General features: G+C 45.7%; 1 protein-coding gene across 7 annotated transcripts in view; it reads right to left on the reverse strand.

Moving 5' to 3' along the window:
* Nucleotides 1-15446, reverse strand: part of LOC138580197 (killer cell lectin-like receptor subfamily B member 1B allele B) — a 208430-nt gene extending 192984 nt beyond the window's left edge. For 4 of the 7 annotated variants that reach the window (XM_069650546.1, XM_069650544.1, XM_069650541.1 and 1 more), the window contains exon 1: nt 15242-15422. In XM_069650546.1, coding sequence (XP_069506647.1) covers nt 15242-15323 — 82 coding nt within the window. In that variant the 5' untranslated portion in view covers nt 15324-15422. Of the gene's footprint in view, nt 1-15241 lie in introns of all 7 variants that reach the window. The other 3 variants (XM_069650539.1, XM_069650545.1, XM_069650542.1) reach the window with 3 other exon arrangements.
* Nucleotides 15447-17998: the final 2552 nt, after the last annotated feature.

Consider the following 17998-nt stretch of genomic DNA (forward strand, 5'->3'; position numbering starts at 1 on the left):
ACTATTCCCTTGGACCTGTGTAACATAGTCCTGGGAATTCCCTATGAAACATATCAGCTGACTCCAGATGGCACAACACTAATTGGTTTCTGGACATACACAAAGGAATCATGTCCAAGCTGCATGCAGGAACTTGCTGCGGCTTTTAGTAGAATAAAGAAGTTGCTTTAAACTGCACTTCCTCATCTTTAAATGCATCCCAGAGCACTTGCATTTGCACACCCTCTGCCCTGGAGGTTTGCACTTACACCTCCCACGGCCCTACTCCGTGTAGCACTCAACATGCCTAGCACTTCATCTGTGGCTCACCCATGAGATCGGACTCCCAAGCACTTAGCCCCTCTTCCCTCCTCCTTGCTGCACTTGCACGTTCTGAATAGTCACAAGGCATAGTAGGTTTGTCCCTTCTACCTTCCCCCTGTGCTTCCATTTTGTTTTTTTAATGGGTTTTCCCACCCTGCTCCCTCTCTGCCTTGTGGGCGCTTTGAAACAGTATGTTCTTATTTCATAAGCGCCTAAAAAGAAAACAATTACATTAATAAATAAATAAATTGATGAGGCTGCTGCTGCCTGTCCCAAGGATGTCATCACATCCTATGTCCCAGGATGGAACCTTTGGTCTCTGGGGGATCAGAGACTCCGATCACAGAGATCCCTAGGACTTTGTCAGACCAGAGGCGATATAAGGGTGGAGCCCAGGTTTTACAACCAATTGCCATTTCGATTCATGACAGCACAAGATTTCTCTAGATGCAGGCCCTGGCTGAAGAATTTCTTCTAGTAGAGGCAACGTTTGGGTTTCAGTGGAGTTAAGAGCAGCCAGTAGAGGTGATAGATTTCACAAAGGCGATCCATAAATGTCCCAGCTGAGGGAAATTAAGAAGCACAATACCGGGAACAGTCTTCTGTTACCCCTTCCACCCACTTGGCTGTTCACCTAGCCCACCCACAACCTCTAGAAACACGTGTTCTACCTTGCACCCCTCCAGCTTACCCTGTGCTGGTCACCGTTCGTTCCACCACTTTTCTGGGTACACTACCCCCACTGTGCACGTTGCTTCTTTAGCAGAGATGTCTGATATTTGCATGAAAGTGCATCATTTGTGTTTGTGGCACTGATTGAGCTTAGAGCGCATATTTAGCCAAGCCATTCCTCTGTCCTCAGCCGAGTTTAGTTTTAACATCGGGGAAATGCGCAAATGGAAAGCTCGAGGTGCGTTCGGATGAGGCAATGAGAAAGACATCAGTGCTTTACACGAAAGCCCACAGCTACTTCCCCAAGGTGTGAGAGATGCCCCGTGACGCAGATTGATTTTGAAGGAGCAATTCGAGTGGAGAATAAATAGGTGCGGTGAGTGAGATCATGGAATGTATCTTCAGCCCTGGGGGAGAGAATCAGCGGCAGCGATGACTCTTTCAGCCACAGATTTTTCTTTTATTTGGTTTGAAATATTGAGTTAGCTCCAAACAAATTGGTGCTGTCTTCATGGCCCTTCATCTATAGCCCACGCTGCTACCTCATTTGGCTGCTGGCATTAGCCTTCACCCTCATCTGTGTCTATGATTCCCATCTCCTCTCACGACCCTCCCATGCACCCTCCCGTCCTCTCCTTTCCACCGAACCACCTGATCCCCTCACAAAGAGCCCACTACACTGCTCTCACAGATGGCAATCCTGCTACACTGCACTCACAGATGAGGATCCTGCTACACTGCACTCACAGATGGCAATCCTGATACACTGCACTCACAGATGATGATCCTGTTACAATGCACTCACAGATGGCGATCCTGCTGCACTGCACTCACAGATGATCCTGTTACACTGCACTCACAGATGGCAATCCTGCTACACTGCCCTCACAGATGGTGATCCTGCTGCGCTGCACTCACAGATGGCGATACTGTTACACTGCCCCCACAGATGATGATCCTGCTACACTGCACATCCTGCTACGCTGCACTCACAGATGGGGATCCTGCTACACTGTACTAATAACAGCTGGCGATACTGCTACACTGCACTCACAGATGTTGATCCTGCTACACTGACCTCACAGATGATGATCCTGCTAACACTGCACTCACAGATGGCGATCCTGCTACACTGCCCTCACAGATGGTGATCCTGCTGCACTGCACTCACAGATGGCGATACTGTTACACTGCCCTCACAGATGATGATCCTGCGACGCGGCACTCACAGAAGATGATCCTGCTGCGCTGCACTCACAGATGATGATCTTGCAACGCTGCAGTCACAGATGGTGATCCTGCTATTCTGCACTCACAGATGGCGATCCTGCTATGCTAAACTCACAGATGGCAATCCTGCTACACTGCACTCACAAATGATGATTCTGCTACGCTGCACTCACAGATGGCGATCCTGCTGTGCTGCACTCACAGATGGTGATCCTGCTGTGCTGCACTCACAAATGGCGATCCCGCTACGCTGCACTCACAGAAGAGGATCCTGCTGTGCTGCACTCACAGAAGATGATCCTGCTGCGCTGCACTCACAGATGACGATCTTGCTATGCTGCACTCACAGATGGCGATCCTGCTACGCTACACTCACAGATGATGATCCTGCTACGCTGCATTCACAGATGCCGATCCTGCTACGCTGCACTTACAGATGGCGATCCTGCTACGCTGTACTCACAGATGATGATCCTGCTACACTGCACTCACAGATGGCGATCCTGCTATGCTGCACTCATAGATGATGATCCTACCACGCTGCACTCACACATGGCGATCCGGCTACGCTGCACTCATACATGATGATCCTGCTACACTGCACTCACAGATGGCGATCCTGCTACGCTGCACTCACAGATGATGATCCTGCTACACTGCACTCACAGATGGCGATACTGCTACACTGCACTCACAGTCGGCGATCCTGCTACATTGAACTCACAGATGGCGATCCTTCTGCGCTGCACTCACAGATGATGATCCTGCTGCCCTGCACTCACAGATGGCGGTCCTGCTGCACTGCACTTAGAGATGGCGATCCTGCTATGCTGCACTCACAGATGGCGATCCTGCTACACTGCACTCACGGATGGCGATCCTGCTACACTGCACTCACGGATGGCGATCCTGCTTCGCTGCACTCACGGAGGATGATCCTGCTATGCTGCACTCACAGATGACAATCCTGCTGCACTGCATTCACATATGATGATCCTGCTACACTGCACTCACAGATGCGATCCTGCTATACTGCACTCACAGATGGCGATCCTGCTATACTGCCCTCACAGATGATGATCCTGCTACACTGCACTCACAGATGATGATCCTGCTATGTTGCACTCACATATGGCGATACTGCGGCGATCCTGCTAAGCTGCACTCAGAGATGGCGATCCTGCTACACTGCACTCACACATAACGCTCCTGCTACACTGCACTCACAGATGGCGATCCTGCTACACTGCACTCACAGACGATGAACCTGCTATGCTGCACTCACAGATGGCGATCCTGCTACACCGCACTCAGAATGGCGATCCTGCTACACTGCACTCAAACATGGCGATCCTGCTACGCTGCACTCACAGAAGGTGATACTGCTAAACTGCACTCACAGATGGTGATACTGCTACACTGCACTCACAGATGGCGATACTGCTACACTGTACTCACAGATGGTGATCCTGCTACACTGCACTCACAGATGATGATCTTGCTACGCTGCACTCTCAGATGGTGATCCTGTTATGCTGCACTCACAGATGATGATCCTGCTACGCTGCACTCACAGATGATGATCTTGCTACGCTGCACTCACAGACGATGATCCTGCTACACTGCACTCACAGATGATGATCCTTCTATGCTGCACTCACAGATGGCGATCCTGGCAAGCTGAACTCAGAGGTGGTGATCCTGCTACGCTGCACTGATACATGGCGATCCTGCTACACTGCACTCACAGATGGCGATCCTGCTACACTGCACTCATAGATGATGATCCTGCTACACTGCACTCACAGATGGCGATACTGCTACACTGCTCTCACAGATGGCGAACCTGGGGATACTGCTACACTGCAGCTCACAGATGGTGATCCTGCTACGCTGCACTCACAGATGATGATCCTGCTACAATGCACTCACAGATGGTGATACTGCTACACTGCACTCACAGATGGTGATCCTGCTGCCCTGCACTCGCAGATGATGGTTCTGCTACGCTGCACTCAGAAATGGCGATCCTGCTATTCTGCACTTACAGATAGCGATCCTGCTACGCTGCACTCACAGATGGCGATCCTGCTACGCTGCACTCACGGATGATGATCCTGCTACGCTGCCCTCACAGATGGCGATACTACTACGCTGCACTCACAGATGATGATCCTGATACACTGCACTCACAGATGACGATCCTGCTACACTGCATTCACATATGATGATCCTGCTACACTGCACTCACATATGGTAATCCTGCTACACTGCACTCACAGATGAGGATCCTGCAATACTGCACTCACAGATGGCGATCCTGCTATACTGCCCTCACAGATGATGATGTTGCTACACTGCACTCACAGATGATGATCCTGCTACGTTGCACTCACATATGGCGATCCTGCTAAGCTGCGCTCAGAGATGGCGATCCTGCTACCCTGCACTCACACATGACGATCCTGCTATACTGCACTCACAGATGGCAATCCTGCTATGCCGCACTCACAGACGATGATCCTGCTACGCTGCACTCACAGATGGCGATCCTGCTACACTGCACTCACAGATGGCGATCCTGCTACACTGCAATCACACATGGCGATCCTGCTACGCTGCACTCACATATGGCGATCCTGCTTCTCTGCACTCACGCTATGCTGCACTCACAGATGGCGATCCTGCTACACTGAACTCACAGACGATTATCCTGCTACACTGCACTCACAGATGGCGATCCTGCTATGCTGCACTCACAGATGGCGATCCTGGTAATCTGCAAGCAGAGTTGGTGATCCTGCTATGCTGCACTGACACATGGCGATCCTGCTACACTGCACTCACAGATGGCGATCCAGCTACTCTGCACTCACAGATGATGATCCTGCGACACTGCACTCACTGATGGCGATACTGCTTCACTGCTCACACAGATGGCGATCCTGGCGATACTGCTACACTGCACTCAGAGATGGTGATCCTGCTACACTGCACTCACACATGGCGATCCTGCTACACTGAACTCACAGATGGCGATCCTGCTATGCTGCACTCACAGATGATGATCCTGCTATGTTGCACTCACAGATGCGATCATGCTAAATTGCACTCAGAGATGGCGATCCTGCTACACTGCGCTCACACATGGCGACCCTGCTACTCTGCACTCACAGATGATGATCCTGCTACACTGCACTCACAGATGATGATCCTGCTATGCTACACTCACAGATGCGATCCTGCTAAGCTGCACTCAGAGATGGCGATCCTGCTACACTACACTCACACATGGCGATCCTGCTACACTGCACTCACAGATGGCGATCCTGCTACACTGCACTGACAGATGATGATCCTACTACACTGCACTCACAGATGATGATCCTGCTACACTGCACTCACAGATGGCAATACTGCCATACTGCACTCGCAGATGGCGATCCTGATGCACTGCACTAAGAGATGGAAATCCTGCTACACTGCACTCACAGATGATGATCCTGCTGCACTGCACTCACAGATGGCGATCCTGCTGCCCTGCACTCACAGGTAATGATCCTACTACACTCACAGATGGCGATCCTTCTGCACTGCACTCACAGATGATGATCCTGCTGCACTGCACTCACAGATGGCGATCCTGCTGCCCTGCACTCACAGGTAATGATCCTACTACACTCACAGATGGCGATCCTTCTGCACTGCACTCACATATGATGATCCTGCTACACTGCACTCACAGATGATGCATCATTGATCCTGCTACACTGCACTCACAGATGGTGATCCTGCTACGTTGAACTCACAGATGGCGATCCTGCTAAACTGCACTCAGAGATGGCGATCCTGCTACAATGCACTCACACATGACGATCCTGCTACACTGCACTCACAGATGGCGATCCTGCTATGCTGCACTCACAGATGATGATCCTGCTACGCTGCACTCACAGACGATGATCCTGCTACGCAGCACTCACAGATGGCAATCCTGCTACACTGCGCTCACAGATGGTGATCCTGCTACACTGCACTCACAGATGATGATCCTGCTACGCTGCACTCACAGATGGCGATCCTGCTACACTGCACTCACAGATGGTGATCCTGCTACACTGCACTCACAGATGATGATCTTGCTACGCTGCACTCACAGATGGTGATCCTGCTACGTTGAACTCACAGATGGTGATCCCGCTACAATGCACTCACAGATGGTACACAGAATCGGCATCTTGCACAATGACTTCCGCAAGCCGCTGTTTGCATGCCACCTTTCTCTGGGTGGTCTCTGTGGCACATCGTTATGATTGCTCAGAGCGCAGCGTGGAAAGCGTTTGGTTCCTCAGCCCGTCTCCTGGTAGCTATACTCTGCCTGCTTGGATACTAGTACAAGAAGCATTGGCAAAGCCACTAGGTTTGGCTTTTGTGTAGGCATGGGTTATGAATTTGCCAGCCACTGCCATAATGCTTATAAGACGGCAACAGCTAAGACATGTTGTAATATCCTGGGCATATGATAGTATATCATAGCAGATGCAAACCATAAACCCATACACAAGCCAAAATATTAGCTTTGTCAAAACTTGTTTCTAGCAGGACTTCAGTGCAATGAATAGATAAATATCAAGTGGCTGAAGGCACAATTGGTTAAGATATATTTATCACACCAATAGCACAGTAACCGCTGAAACTTATCCATAATATTGGGCCTCATTGCAACTTGCCTGGCGTGGAAATAATGTGTCGGTATTACTGTATACCGGCACGTTTCCACACTGGAAAAGTACAAGTTTGCCAGTGGGGTGCCAGGAATTACCTCCAGCTAAAAGCTGGAGGACATCACAGCACCCAGCAGCAAAAAAACACGGGTATTACCGCCACCAGTATTACCGGTGCCAGTAATACCTGCAAATCCCCCCATGGAGTCCTACGGGAGTCAATGGAATTGGGAGTTGCCACCATTACCATTACGTATTACTGCCAGGATACTGCTAAACTTAAAATGGAGGCCATTGCCTCTCAGCAGACACTAAAAAGCCAAAGTCTGATGTTACTGCTTGATAGATCTAGATCAAAGAGATCACAGGATATGTTTTGGGCAAGGAGGGGGAGGAAGTGGGTGGGAATGGCCATATGATGTTGCATGACCATGAGCAGTCCCACGTCATCTCTCTCAAAGCTGAACTCCAATATGACAGTTTTGTCTTAAAGCTGGTGCTTAAATGTCACCTTACAGCCAAAACTAAAAATGGAAAGTAGACCACACTTCAATGTTTTAATTGCAGTCAACCTCTTCAGAGACGTATTATGAAGTCAATTCCATTTGGTATTGGCCATGGAGAGTATTCATATGCATTATAAAAGAGTTACATTACTATATACTTGAAGTTATTTTTTCCTTTTCTACAGTTGTGATATTTAGAGCCTGGACTGTAGGTACATTAATTCAAGAAGCAGCACTTAATTTGGGCCATCACAATTAGGAGGGCAAGTTATTCATTTCTTCAAAGCATGTTAGGAATTTCGAATCCACTCATATATAAAGGATGTACATTGGCGTTGCTTTCTGTAACATTGATCATATTATCTGTTTACTGTGGTTTTCACTAAACAAGGGCACTGTGAATAGATTCTAACCTCCATTTCATGATTTGTTACACAAAAACCCTTTTGAAACTTCTTTAAAATCGCTAAAGGCAAATCCTGTTCTGATATGGCTGTTAGTAATGCAATGGAAGTGGTCTTGTATAGTGCTCCTCTGCCATTATTGGTGGCTGCCCGTGGCTCTGTAAGAACAAATGTGGGTTGGGGTTTATCAGTGGGACATTGGGAGAGGCCGGTGCGAAACCTGTGGTGTAAATGGGTGTAGGTCGGGAGTACCCCGTTCCTGAGTGCCAATCTGATAAGAGACGTCTTTATGGGAGGGCAAAAGGGGCACTTGCCCACGGCCCCCACCTTGGAGGGGGCCCCCATAAGGCTGCCTGATCTAAAGTAAGATTCCATTGTTCACCAGACTTAAATAGCACACACCAGGAGATTTTATGGCATGCTCCGGAGGCGCTAAACCTATTGTCTGTCTGTTTTGACAAGTACATTCTGCCTTGATCAATTAATCATGTAATGCTTTCTGTGTTCACTGTGGAATAAATAGTTTGTGTGTTCCGTACTGCACAACTCCTGTCGCATTCTTTCCTTCTTGTGGGAAATATGTTGATCATGTGCAATAGCCATAGTTGAAATCCATATTGATAAATTGAGTGCCACAATGGTTCAGACGTTAGCTCAGTGTGTTAAGCACGAATTGCAGAGATGTGTGTTCATATGAAAGATTCGAAGAGCACATTGCAGCAAGGCTGGCTGAACCTTTCAGATGGGGCGTTCTAAAACCTAGGCAATCCCCTCCAAAGATGGGCATACACGATTAGTCCAAAAGGTGAATAAAAGACAGTGGAACCAAAGTGTTCATGCTTGAATCCTGGCTTTGCCAGCAGACAATACAGTGATCCTGGTCAAATCATATATCTCTTGCATTACTGTGCTGTCTTCTGTGAGGTTTGCCTTCTTGCATGCTGGTGGCATCGTTTAGCTCATTACTTGATATTTCTTCTTATGTAGGCCATTTGAGTGGAAGGGGTGGTAGACAGGAGAGTGCAGACCAGATGGTGTAGACATTGGACAAGCCTATTTTAAGGTCTGTTTGTTTGACACAAACAACATTTTGCTTTTTGTATAAAAGTCAAAGGTTTTTCTGCACGTTTATGAATGACAATTTCACAAGCCATTGTTTAGGAAGTATTAAAAGCTTGAAAGTACACAAGACTTACCTAAATAAAATCTGTTAAATCACATCGATTGGTATGCTGGTACTTACACACTTCCCTTGATGATGGATAGAATGTAGCTAGAATCATTCCCATTTTGCGTAACACCCTTCTGTAATATTTTGGTTTTAAAAATGGTCAGGTTTGGAAATGTGATTTGTGTACTTTTCAAGTCAGTTTTATAAAATTAGATTGTTTTAGTACATGGTAAGAGCTGGAAAAGAAAGTGTTCAAATGCAGAAATTGCAGAGTTGGCACAAATCCCAGCTTCACCCCTTAAGCAATATGTGATCCTGGGCATCTCATTTAATCTTGTATTGCCTAACCTCTCAGTGTTGCCAGTCCCTAAACCTTCCAAAATTGTCAGCCCCTCAATTTATATTGACTTATCCTGCATGATCAAAGAGACAGGTGTTCCCTGAAAAGGTAATGCAGGGAGAACTCTAAGAATTGCCAGCAGTACCTCTACTTTCTGTCCTTTGAAATCTCTCTCTCTCTCTCTCTCTCTCTCTCTCTCTCTCTCTCTCTCTCTCTCTCTCTCTCTCTCTCTCTCTCTCTCTCTCTCTCTCTCTCTCTCTCTCTCTCTCTCTCTCTCTCTCTCTCTCTCTCTCTCTCTCTCTCTCTCTCTCTCTCTCTCTCTCTCTCTCTCTCTCTCTCTCTCTCTCTCTCTCTCTCTCTCTCTCTCTCTCTCTCTCTCTCTCTCTCTCTCTCTCTCTCTCTCTCTCTCTCTCTCTCTCTCTGATACATTGGTTCCCTTGAGGCTTGGGGCCATTCCCAGTCCATCATGGAAACCACATCCCCTGATGTGAAGGAAAGGCAGAGGAATCCTATTGCTGGTAGAGCTGTGTGTGTTTCCTACCCTTGGAAGGGAGCTATCCACTCTCTGGGTCTCTCTGGCAGATGGGAGCAGTGTAATACGTGGAGAGTGGGGCTCGGTCATTTGCTATTACCAGCAGGAACGTGTAAATGAAGGGCCAGTTGTTGCTGGGGAAGTTGCCTCCGCCTCTAATCATCACTTTGACCTCAGTGACCTCATGTTACACAGGGGCCCTGGTCCCTGCTGATAGCTCCCTGATGCAGAACATGTGCATCTTGGTCAAAGCTGTCCTAGCAGTGAACATTTTTAAGGAGCTGGCGGAACTGAGTTTGGGAAGTATTTTGTGAATGATGCTTTTGAAAGCATGTTTCCCATACTGCTGGGCACACTGATGTGATGTTCACTTTAATGCTGCATTTCATTGATGTTATTTTGCTAAAAACCTGTCCTGAGCTGCGGGACAAATAACATGTATGTGTAGAAAGCCAGATCTACAGGATTTGCCAGTGCCTGTTTGAATAGCATACATTGCAAACTGAATCACATATAGATACAGTTTTGGCACATAAGGCACATTAAGAAAAAAAGGATTTGTCCAGGATTGCACACTTTGATTACGTGGTGAGAAAGGGTATGAACCCTGTCTGCAACTCAGGATCTTTTCCACAATCTTTCCCAAAACACCTTTCCAGGTTTAGTTGATTAATGTAATAGTGTTTGGTTTCGCAAGTCTAAAATACTTGGCTGCTTTATAGTGACTGCTTGCAAAGTACACAAATCACATGATAAATAGACCTGCCAGGATATAATTAGTTGAGCAAAAAGAGTATGATCATAGATTTATGTTCGCATTTTGGCCTGCATCATTTACATGAATTGCGGAATGTTCCTGCTGGCAGTGGGAAATTGGACACAATCAATCTCCATGAACACTCTTTGCTGCATTCAGAGTGGTGAACACTCACGAGCATAGACACTCCTGCAGGAGCTCGGGCGCAGGGTTTCAGTGCCTAAGGAGTCATGTTATGTGGATATGGGGGAAACGCTCAGAGACCCAATTTCCATGTATCCACACCTATCACAGGTGTATGGGCATGTAGAAGCTAGCGTTTCATTGGACCGGCATGCATATTGGGAGACTGCCGCGTATTCTGGGGATGATTTGCTGCTCCTGTGGTTAGTCCTTAGCACAATTGCTGCCAACACTCGACCATGATCAGCTGCGCACTTATGAGAATAATGGATTCTTTACAACCATCAAACAGACCAGATAGTTGATGTCCCGGAAGGGGGTTTGCTTTCAGGAAAGGAAGTGGCCTGTTAAACCAAGTACAACAATAGGCATCAAGAGAATGATTGGAATGAGTGGCAGGATACAGGCATGCACGTACATCTTAAGACCCATGTCTAAAACACCGGTATCAATCTGAACCAAACAGTCCAGCATCTGCAACAGCTTTGGTGTAGAAGTTTCACTCATTAAGCTTCCCTCTGGTGCCCATGTTCCCACTCCGAGGTTTCGACCTACACAGCATGCCACATTATATACTGTCCTGTCCTCTGCTTAATCAAATGTACACTTGCAAATGCCTAATACCGTAGGCATTAATAGTCTGGAGGGTTCAAAAATAGACTTAAAACAAAAAAAAGAGAAGCCTTTTCAGCTAAGTTCGGACAGGATGGGCAGCGTAGCCTTATGGCCTTAGCCCATTGCATGGATGACACCTCGCTGTGATGTATTCTCTTAGGGGCAGGTGATATTGCAGTGGTATCGTCTTTTTTTGTGTAAGTTGTTTTGCTGAAACTTTAAATTGTATGTCCATGTGTTCTCAGCACTACTGTAAACATATTAATCAAATAGAGCAATGGCAAAGTGGTAAGAATACATACCTGTAAGCTGGTATATAAGGTGGCAGCAGGGAAGAGGAAAGGGAATGATATACCAAAGAGAAGAAAGAAGGGAAGTCAGGCAGTAGAGGGCAGGGAAGCCAACTTAAACAAGCAGAGAATCAATGGGTGACACAACATAGGATGGACGTGCAGTGTAGAGAATGTACCTTACTAGATGTGTAGCATAACATATGCCACTCCAAGCTAGGAGGCTGTTCAAGACTGCATGTATCATCTACAAAGCAGTCACAAGTAGCACACCTGCGTACGTCGTGGCTGTCTGGTGGCACACGCTCGTTGCGCAGCAAATTGACCAACTGGCTTGAATCGCAATTCGTCCACAAAGAGAGGACCTGCAAACAATCCTTCTGTTGTCACACACCCACCCTCTGGAAATCAATCCCGGTGTCAGCTCAGAAAGCCCTCACAATTCTCCAATTTTGCAATCCTCTCAAAACATGGCTCTTTCAACATCTGACCAAGGACGAAATCCAATGGATGTACAAACTGATGCACAGACCTCACAATATTGCGATACTGTTAAAAGATGGCAGCCCAAATGCTGGCTGCCCATGCTGGCTCTGCTGATCTCAAGCTACGTCAGCGCTTTCAACATAAAAAAAAATTCCCACCCATACAATGCAAAAGACTAAAACAAGATCAATCATCAAAACAAAACATCCTGTAAGAAAAGATTCCTGCTGTGGTCAGATTTTTCGACACATAATCATTCATATCGCCATCCAATCAATTGACAATCACACGTAACTCAGACTACTGGTAATGTAAGCATCAGTGTGTACTTGCTATCTTGGCCTTGCCCGCGTCCTTGGTAAGGAAAAGAGTTTGCTTCTACTTCTTGTGAAAGTTCCTCAGGTCCACCAGGCCGCGCAGAACATCTTACTGCATTTTACTACAGCATTTCTATGGGGGAGTGGGCAGGTCCATGCTCCCCATTCTAACACCCTCTACCTTTTCCCCTGCTCCCCTTCGCCCCACATTTATCATAGTACAATGCAGTAAAATGTCCCACCTTAAAATGTAGTTGGGTGGTTGGATGCCAGCCCACCAATTTGTTGCCAGCAATTCGAGGTGACTGATTTTGAAGTGGTAGGGCATAGAGCTGATTTGCAAGTAATTGTGCCAAATGAAGTGACGCCCTCTCATCTAAGAAGAATCTTTCCCGCCAGTATGTTATGTGTGCTTATAAAGCGCCGGCAGCGCTCGGGCATCAGGCCGCTGATAACAAACAACATGTAATGGTCCCATTTGGAATTAACGTCTGTCTCACCGGGTTCTTATTTTTGTAAGCATTAAAGTTTACTTGAAGAGGCAAGTAGAGACACCAAGTGTTGGGAAGGTGGATAACCTATGCTCCAGGGGGCTCTCCATGGAGTTATGATGCCAGGGGCAAGGACTGTCCTGCTTTTGTGCCTTATATAATCTTGCTGGGGTCCACAGGAGATTGGGGGAGCAAAGTAATTAATTTCCAAAAGAGGATGTGGTCCACTGCCATATAAATACTTGCCCACAGTGCAATCAGTAAAATGCTGTGAATTGAACTGGGCACACTCATTCCTTCAAATGCCACTGGTCTTTGAAATACTACCTAATTATGCCTTGGGATTGCATGGGTCAGATGCAGAGGAGGTATTTAGAGAGTGCTGCTTAGAGTGGATTATCCATGGGATAGCTCAGGGGCAACACACTTGTCTTCCAAGACGATGCAGAGCAACACAGGTTCGATCCCCCGGGTCCAGGTCAGCACTTAGAAGCGTCTAGATATTAAGCGCGTTATAAATAACCAATTATTAGAATTCGAATTATATTTGTAATGTGCCCTAGTCAGTAAATATCCCCTGCAATCTAACTCCTAATTAGCTGATATTTAAAATGAAGAGTACTTAATATATATATCACATGTGTTACTGAGACCCTAAGTGTGTCAAGGATTACAGACCATTTGATATCATCTCAACTGGCACTGCAAATCCCAACAATATCTGCAAACCCTCCAAAATAAAAGATGCAATTCTGACATACCAAAATACCATTGTAAGGAATGTTAATTCCAAGCACAGGACGAACATAGGGTGTGACCAATGTATGCGATTTTAAAAATTCATAAGGTGGCGTAGAGAAGGCAAGAGTTAATATGCTTTCCTTTCTCTCTCCGTCTTCGGAAAAAGTCAACTCATCTTGCAAATTCTTTTTTGCAGGTGGTGGTCACTAATAAGCAGATGCAAAACCGGGGCAGATTCCATAGCAATCCAACATCTGCATGAAAAGGTCATGCAGGTGTGAACCGAAACGCACCCACAAGATGGAGGCGCAATGCGCGGAAGAGACCTTATCTCCGATCCGTTCTCCTCCGCCATCTTGTCACTGCTTCAAAATGGAGCAGAGCCTGAAATGGCGGCAAAAAACGATGACGCCACACATTTATGCCTCCATTTAACACACACCCTAATTAAAATGATGGCCCAATTCTTACACTTTGTATGGCAATATTCAAGCAAGCGCTGGTGCACTAGAATCACTAATTTATATCAAATATTCAATTTTTGGGTTCTTTGTAATGTTGGAGATTTGCAATCCCTCATGGGATCTGCAAATCCCAGATGCCTTCAGAAAATTGTCCAGATATCTGAGGCAATAAAACGCCCAGGTTTGGTTGTGAATTTAAATCCACATTTCCCAATCAGCAGATAAATACATATGCATATGATTACAGAACCGCTGAACCGAGTTACAGTACACCAATAAAAAAGCAGGTACCCCTTGAGCCTTCTTGGCTGGCCTCTAAAACACATTCTTATCTGGGTACTCCTTGGTACAGATTGGTCAAGGAAGACCAAAGATAAAAGCCAACAGAAAATGTAACTTCAGATGGCAGTCAAGGTTGAAGCTTGAAGCGGTATCTCTCATTTCTGATGGAAGTCAAGGTTGAAGCTTGAAGCGGTATCTCTCATTTCTGATGGAAGTCAAGGTTGAAGCTTGAAGCGGTATCTCTCATTTCTGATGGAAGTCAAGGTTGAAGCTTGAAGCGGTATCTCTCATTTCTGATGGAAGTCAAGGTTGCTGATATGATATTGCATCTATGACGCACCTATACACAAGTGTTTCAAGGCGCGATGGAAGTCAAGGTTGAACCTTTAAGCGGTATCTCTCACTATTCCCTGAATGATGGTAAAGTGGTATTGCAGAGGCAAGATTGTCATGGGGTTCAGTTCTTAGAAAAACACTGGCATTTGGAGACTCAGATCAGAGTAACAGATAAGGAGTGGCGTCAAAAAACACAAACATGATCCAGGGGAAGTTATGTTCAAACTGTACGCTTTCAAATTTCTCAACATATTGTTAAAGAGGAACCAGTGACATAAGGGGGCAGATAGTCCAAGCAGGGAATCATTTTCTCCACAGCACAGATAATGACAGTGAGTTTGCATTTAAAAAAAAAAAAAGATTGTAAAGTATGAGAAAGAAAGCCCACATCACTTACTGGATCTTCTAGCAGCTTTCGGATGGGGGCCGGTGTGTAGTGCTCCCCCTTTTACATCGGCGTAAACCACGTCTCCTGCCATGGCAAGCGCGATGAGTAGAGACACCTTCCCGCCAAGTGTCTGAACAGGGGGCACACAGCGACTGCTGTGGTGCGTCTGCTGAGAGGAAGCAAGACTCCCACCAACGCTCGTGTTTTAGAACCTTGCTACTTCCTCAAAAAAACATGTGACCAGCGGAACTTACTGTACTGTAGACCTCGACTTTTTTCTTGGGGGGGGGGGGGGGGGATTCGGTGGAAGGACTTGAGTGCACTGTCCGGGTTATGAACTATTTTTTGTATGTTAAATGTCTGTGGTGTGCAACCCATGACAAGGAAAGCGAGTATTGCAGCGGGCACTTGTAAAGAGCTCTATGGACAAACGTGCTCTCATTTTTCTTTCGATCTATCCAGAGTTTGCCCCCCTGAGTGCTCCTAAAAGTGAGTTTCATGTGTTTGCCATCCTGTTTGCAAAGACTTGTTTCATGTTACGGACGTGTCACTCAAGTCAAATGTCATAAATGGTTATCAGTGGTTATTTGGGGAAAAATACTTTATATATAATTTGCTATTTTTCAGATTCTTCACCAGATGGTGCAAACTGATAAGACTTCATAATGCTTTTGTTGAGTGAAACACATACACACGTATTCAGTCATGTCTAGTAATACTTTGATAACATCTTGTGATATAACTGATCAGACATAGACTTATATTTTAAGTTCATGTCAGTTGTACATATACAACTAGTAAATCCCCCTGAAGAGTCACTAGATGGTGGTGAAACACGTGTCAAGGTCTTAATTCAATGCAATGCAATTGAACAAACCAAAGGAAATCTCTAATAAACACTATGTGAATCATTGAAATACAAGTCATTTTGATCGCAATTGTCAACCAAACACCCTCTAACCATGTAGCTTTATACTTCAGATCTGAACCATTCAAGCAGATGCTAGCTATACTTGTTCATAGAATACATACTCATGTATTTATATTATTTTGGTTCTTTATTAGACTACAAAAGTACCACACATCAAATTCAACTTCATTGATTGTTCTCCGAGTTCTCAAATTTCTCTGGTGAGATGCAATTCCTTTTCACTCTTAGTAACTCTCTATAGGGATGTTTTAATTATGTGTGCAGGGTGATTACTGGCCGCATGTAGTATGCTGTTGACTGCGTTTTTTTTTGTAAACAAATCGGTTTGGATGTTTCCTCCTTCTATGTACAATTCCAAGTCTAGGAATTCTACGGTTGTTTGGCTTTTGTTCATTGTCAACTGTATGTTATACCATCTAACCATTTTTAAGTTTCTTGTATTGGGCAGACAAAATCAACTTTGGGCTGACATGTGACAGAACTGTACCAGAAATACAGGGTTATCGCCTAAAGGACAGCCTATGTCTGCAAGTTATTTGCATGTTGGGAGGATAGCTCAGGGGCAACATGCTCGCCTTGGAAGCAAGACGACACGGAGCGGCACAGGTCGATCCCCGGGTCTGCGCTTAGAAACCTCTGGGTATTAAGCGCATTATAAATAACCATATCCTGTCCAAATGTCAAATCTTTTGTCTTGAACAATGTGTCATCTGCAATATTGTCACCAATAATTATATATATATATATATATATATATATATATATATTCAGTGAAACAACTTTGTCAAAGGGACATTATGGTAAATTGTACTAATAAAAACCTATGCAATTCAGTAAAAAAACAATGTTAAAGGGACTTTATGGCTACAAGTAAAACCGAAACCCCCCAGAAAATCACCAGTTATGGTAAGCTCAGCAGCCATAACCATGCCACCACTGTTCACTGCTAATACTAACAACCAGGACATCAAAGATTACATCACAAATGGCATTGATGACATCACTGATAACATCACATATCAAATTAATTATGTATGTCCTCAGCATAACACTGGAAATTAGGAGAGAAGAAGGAGATCAGATGAGCCACAGGGACACAATAGATAATGAAAAACCACAGCAATAGGATAAAACCCCAGGAGTAAAGAGTGAGGTGGTGGAGCAGAAATGGCACAGTTGCAGCTGGGAAGGGTGGTTAGGGAGGAAACAGGTCAGCCAGTCCAGTGCCCGATCTGTGATGCCGAAGGTATTATGTAGCCGTTTAATGGGGATAGATTGTTTGACCATGGCAAAGGTGGAGGAGAGATCGAAGAGCACTATCCTCAATTGTATTATGATCATAAATACCATATACACTTCAATTATATCATTCCACCATATTACAAATATGATATACTCCCCTTTTAGTACATACCATAAGTATACCCATATTACTATAGTGTATGTGGTCACTGGCCACAACCACCACAATAGAATTAAACCATATAACAAATATGTACAATACATCTTCAAAAGCCAATGCTCCCCCAGACTCCCCCCCAATCCAGATGACATCTGCAGAAAGAAAAATTAACGGCAGACACAGCAACACATGAACAGCTTTTTTTCACCTACATGATCCACCCTTCCAATATGGAGACCGTTTCTAAAATTATGCCACACCTCACGTTTTCAAACATCCAATCACCATGCGTCTCTATGCAAAGCTTGGTGACTGTGATGGGCGCACTCGTGCCTCGGGCCACCCCATACTTGCATATACAGGCACACACTCACTGACACAATGAGGAACACGTCTGTGCCGTACAGGGCCCCAGGGGCAACTGCCGCGCGGA

Source organism: Ambystoma mexicanum, chromosome 3p (genome assembly GCF_040938575.1).
Source record: "Ambystoma mexicanum isolate Mex_15411 chromosome 3p, UKY_AmexF1_1, whole genome shotgun sequence".
Classification (NCBI taxonomy): Eukaryota; Metazoa; Chordata; class Amphibia; order Caudata; family Ambystomatidae; genus Ambystoma; species Ambystoma mexicanum.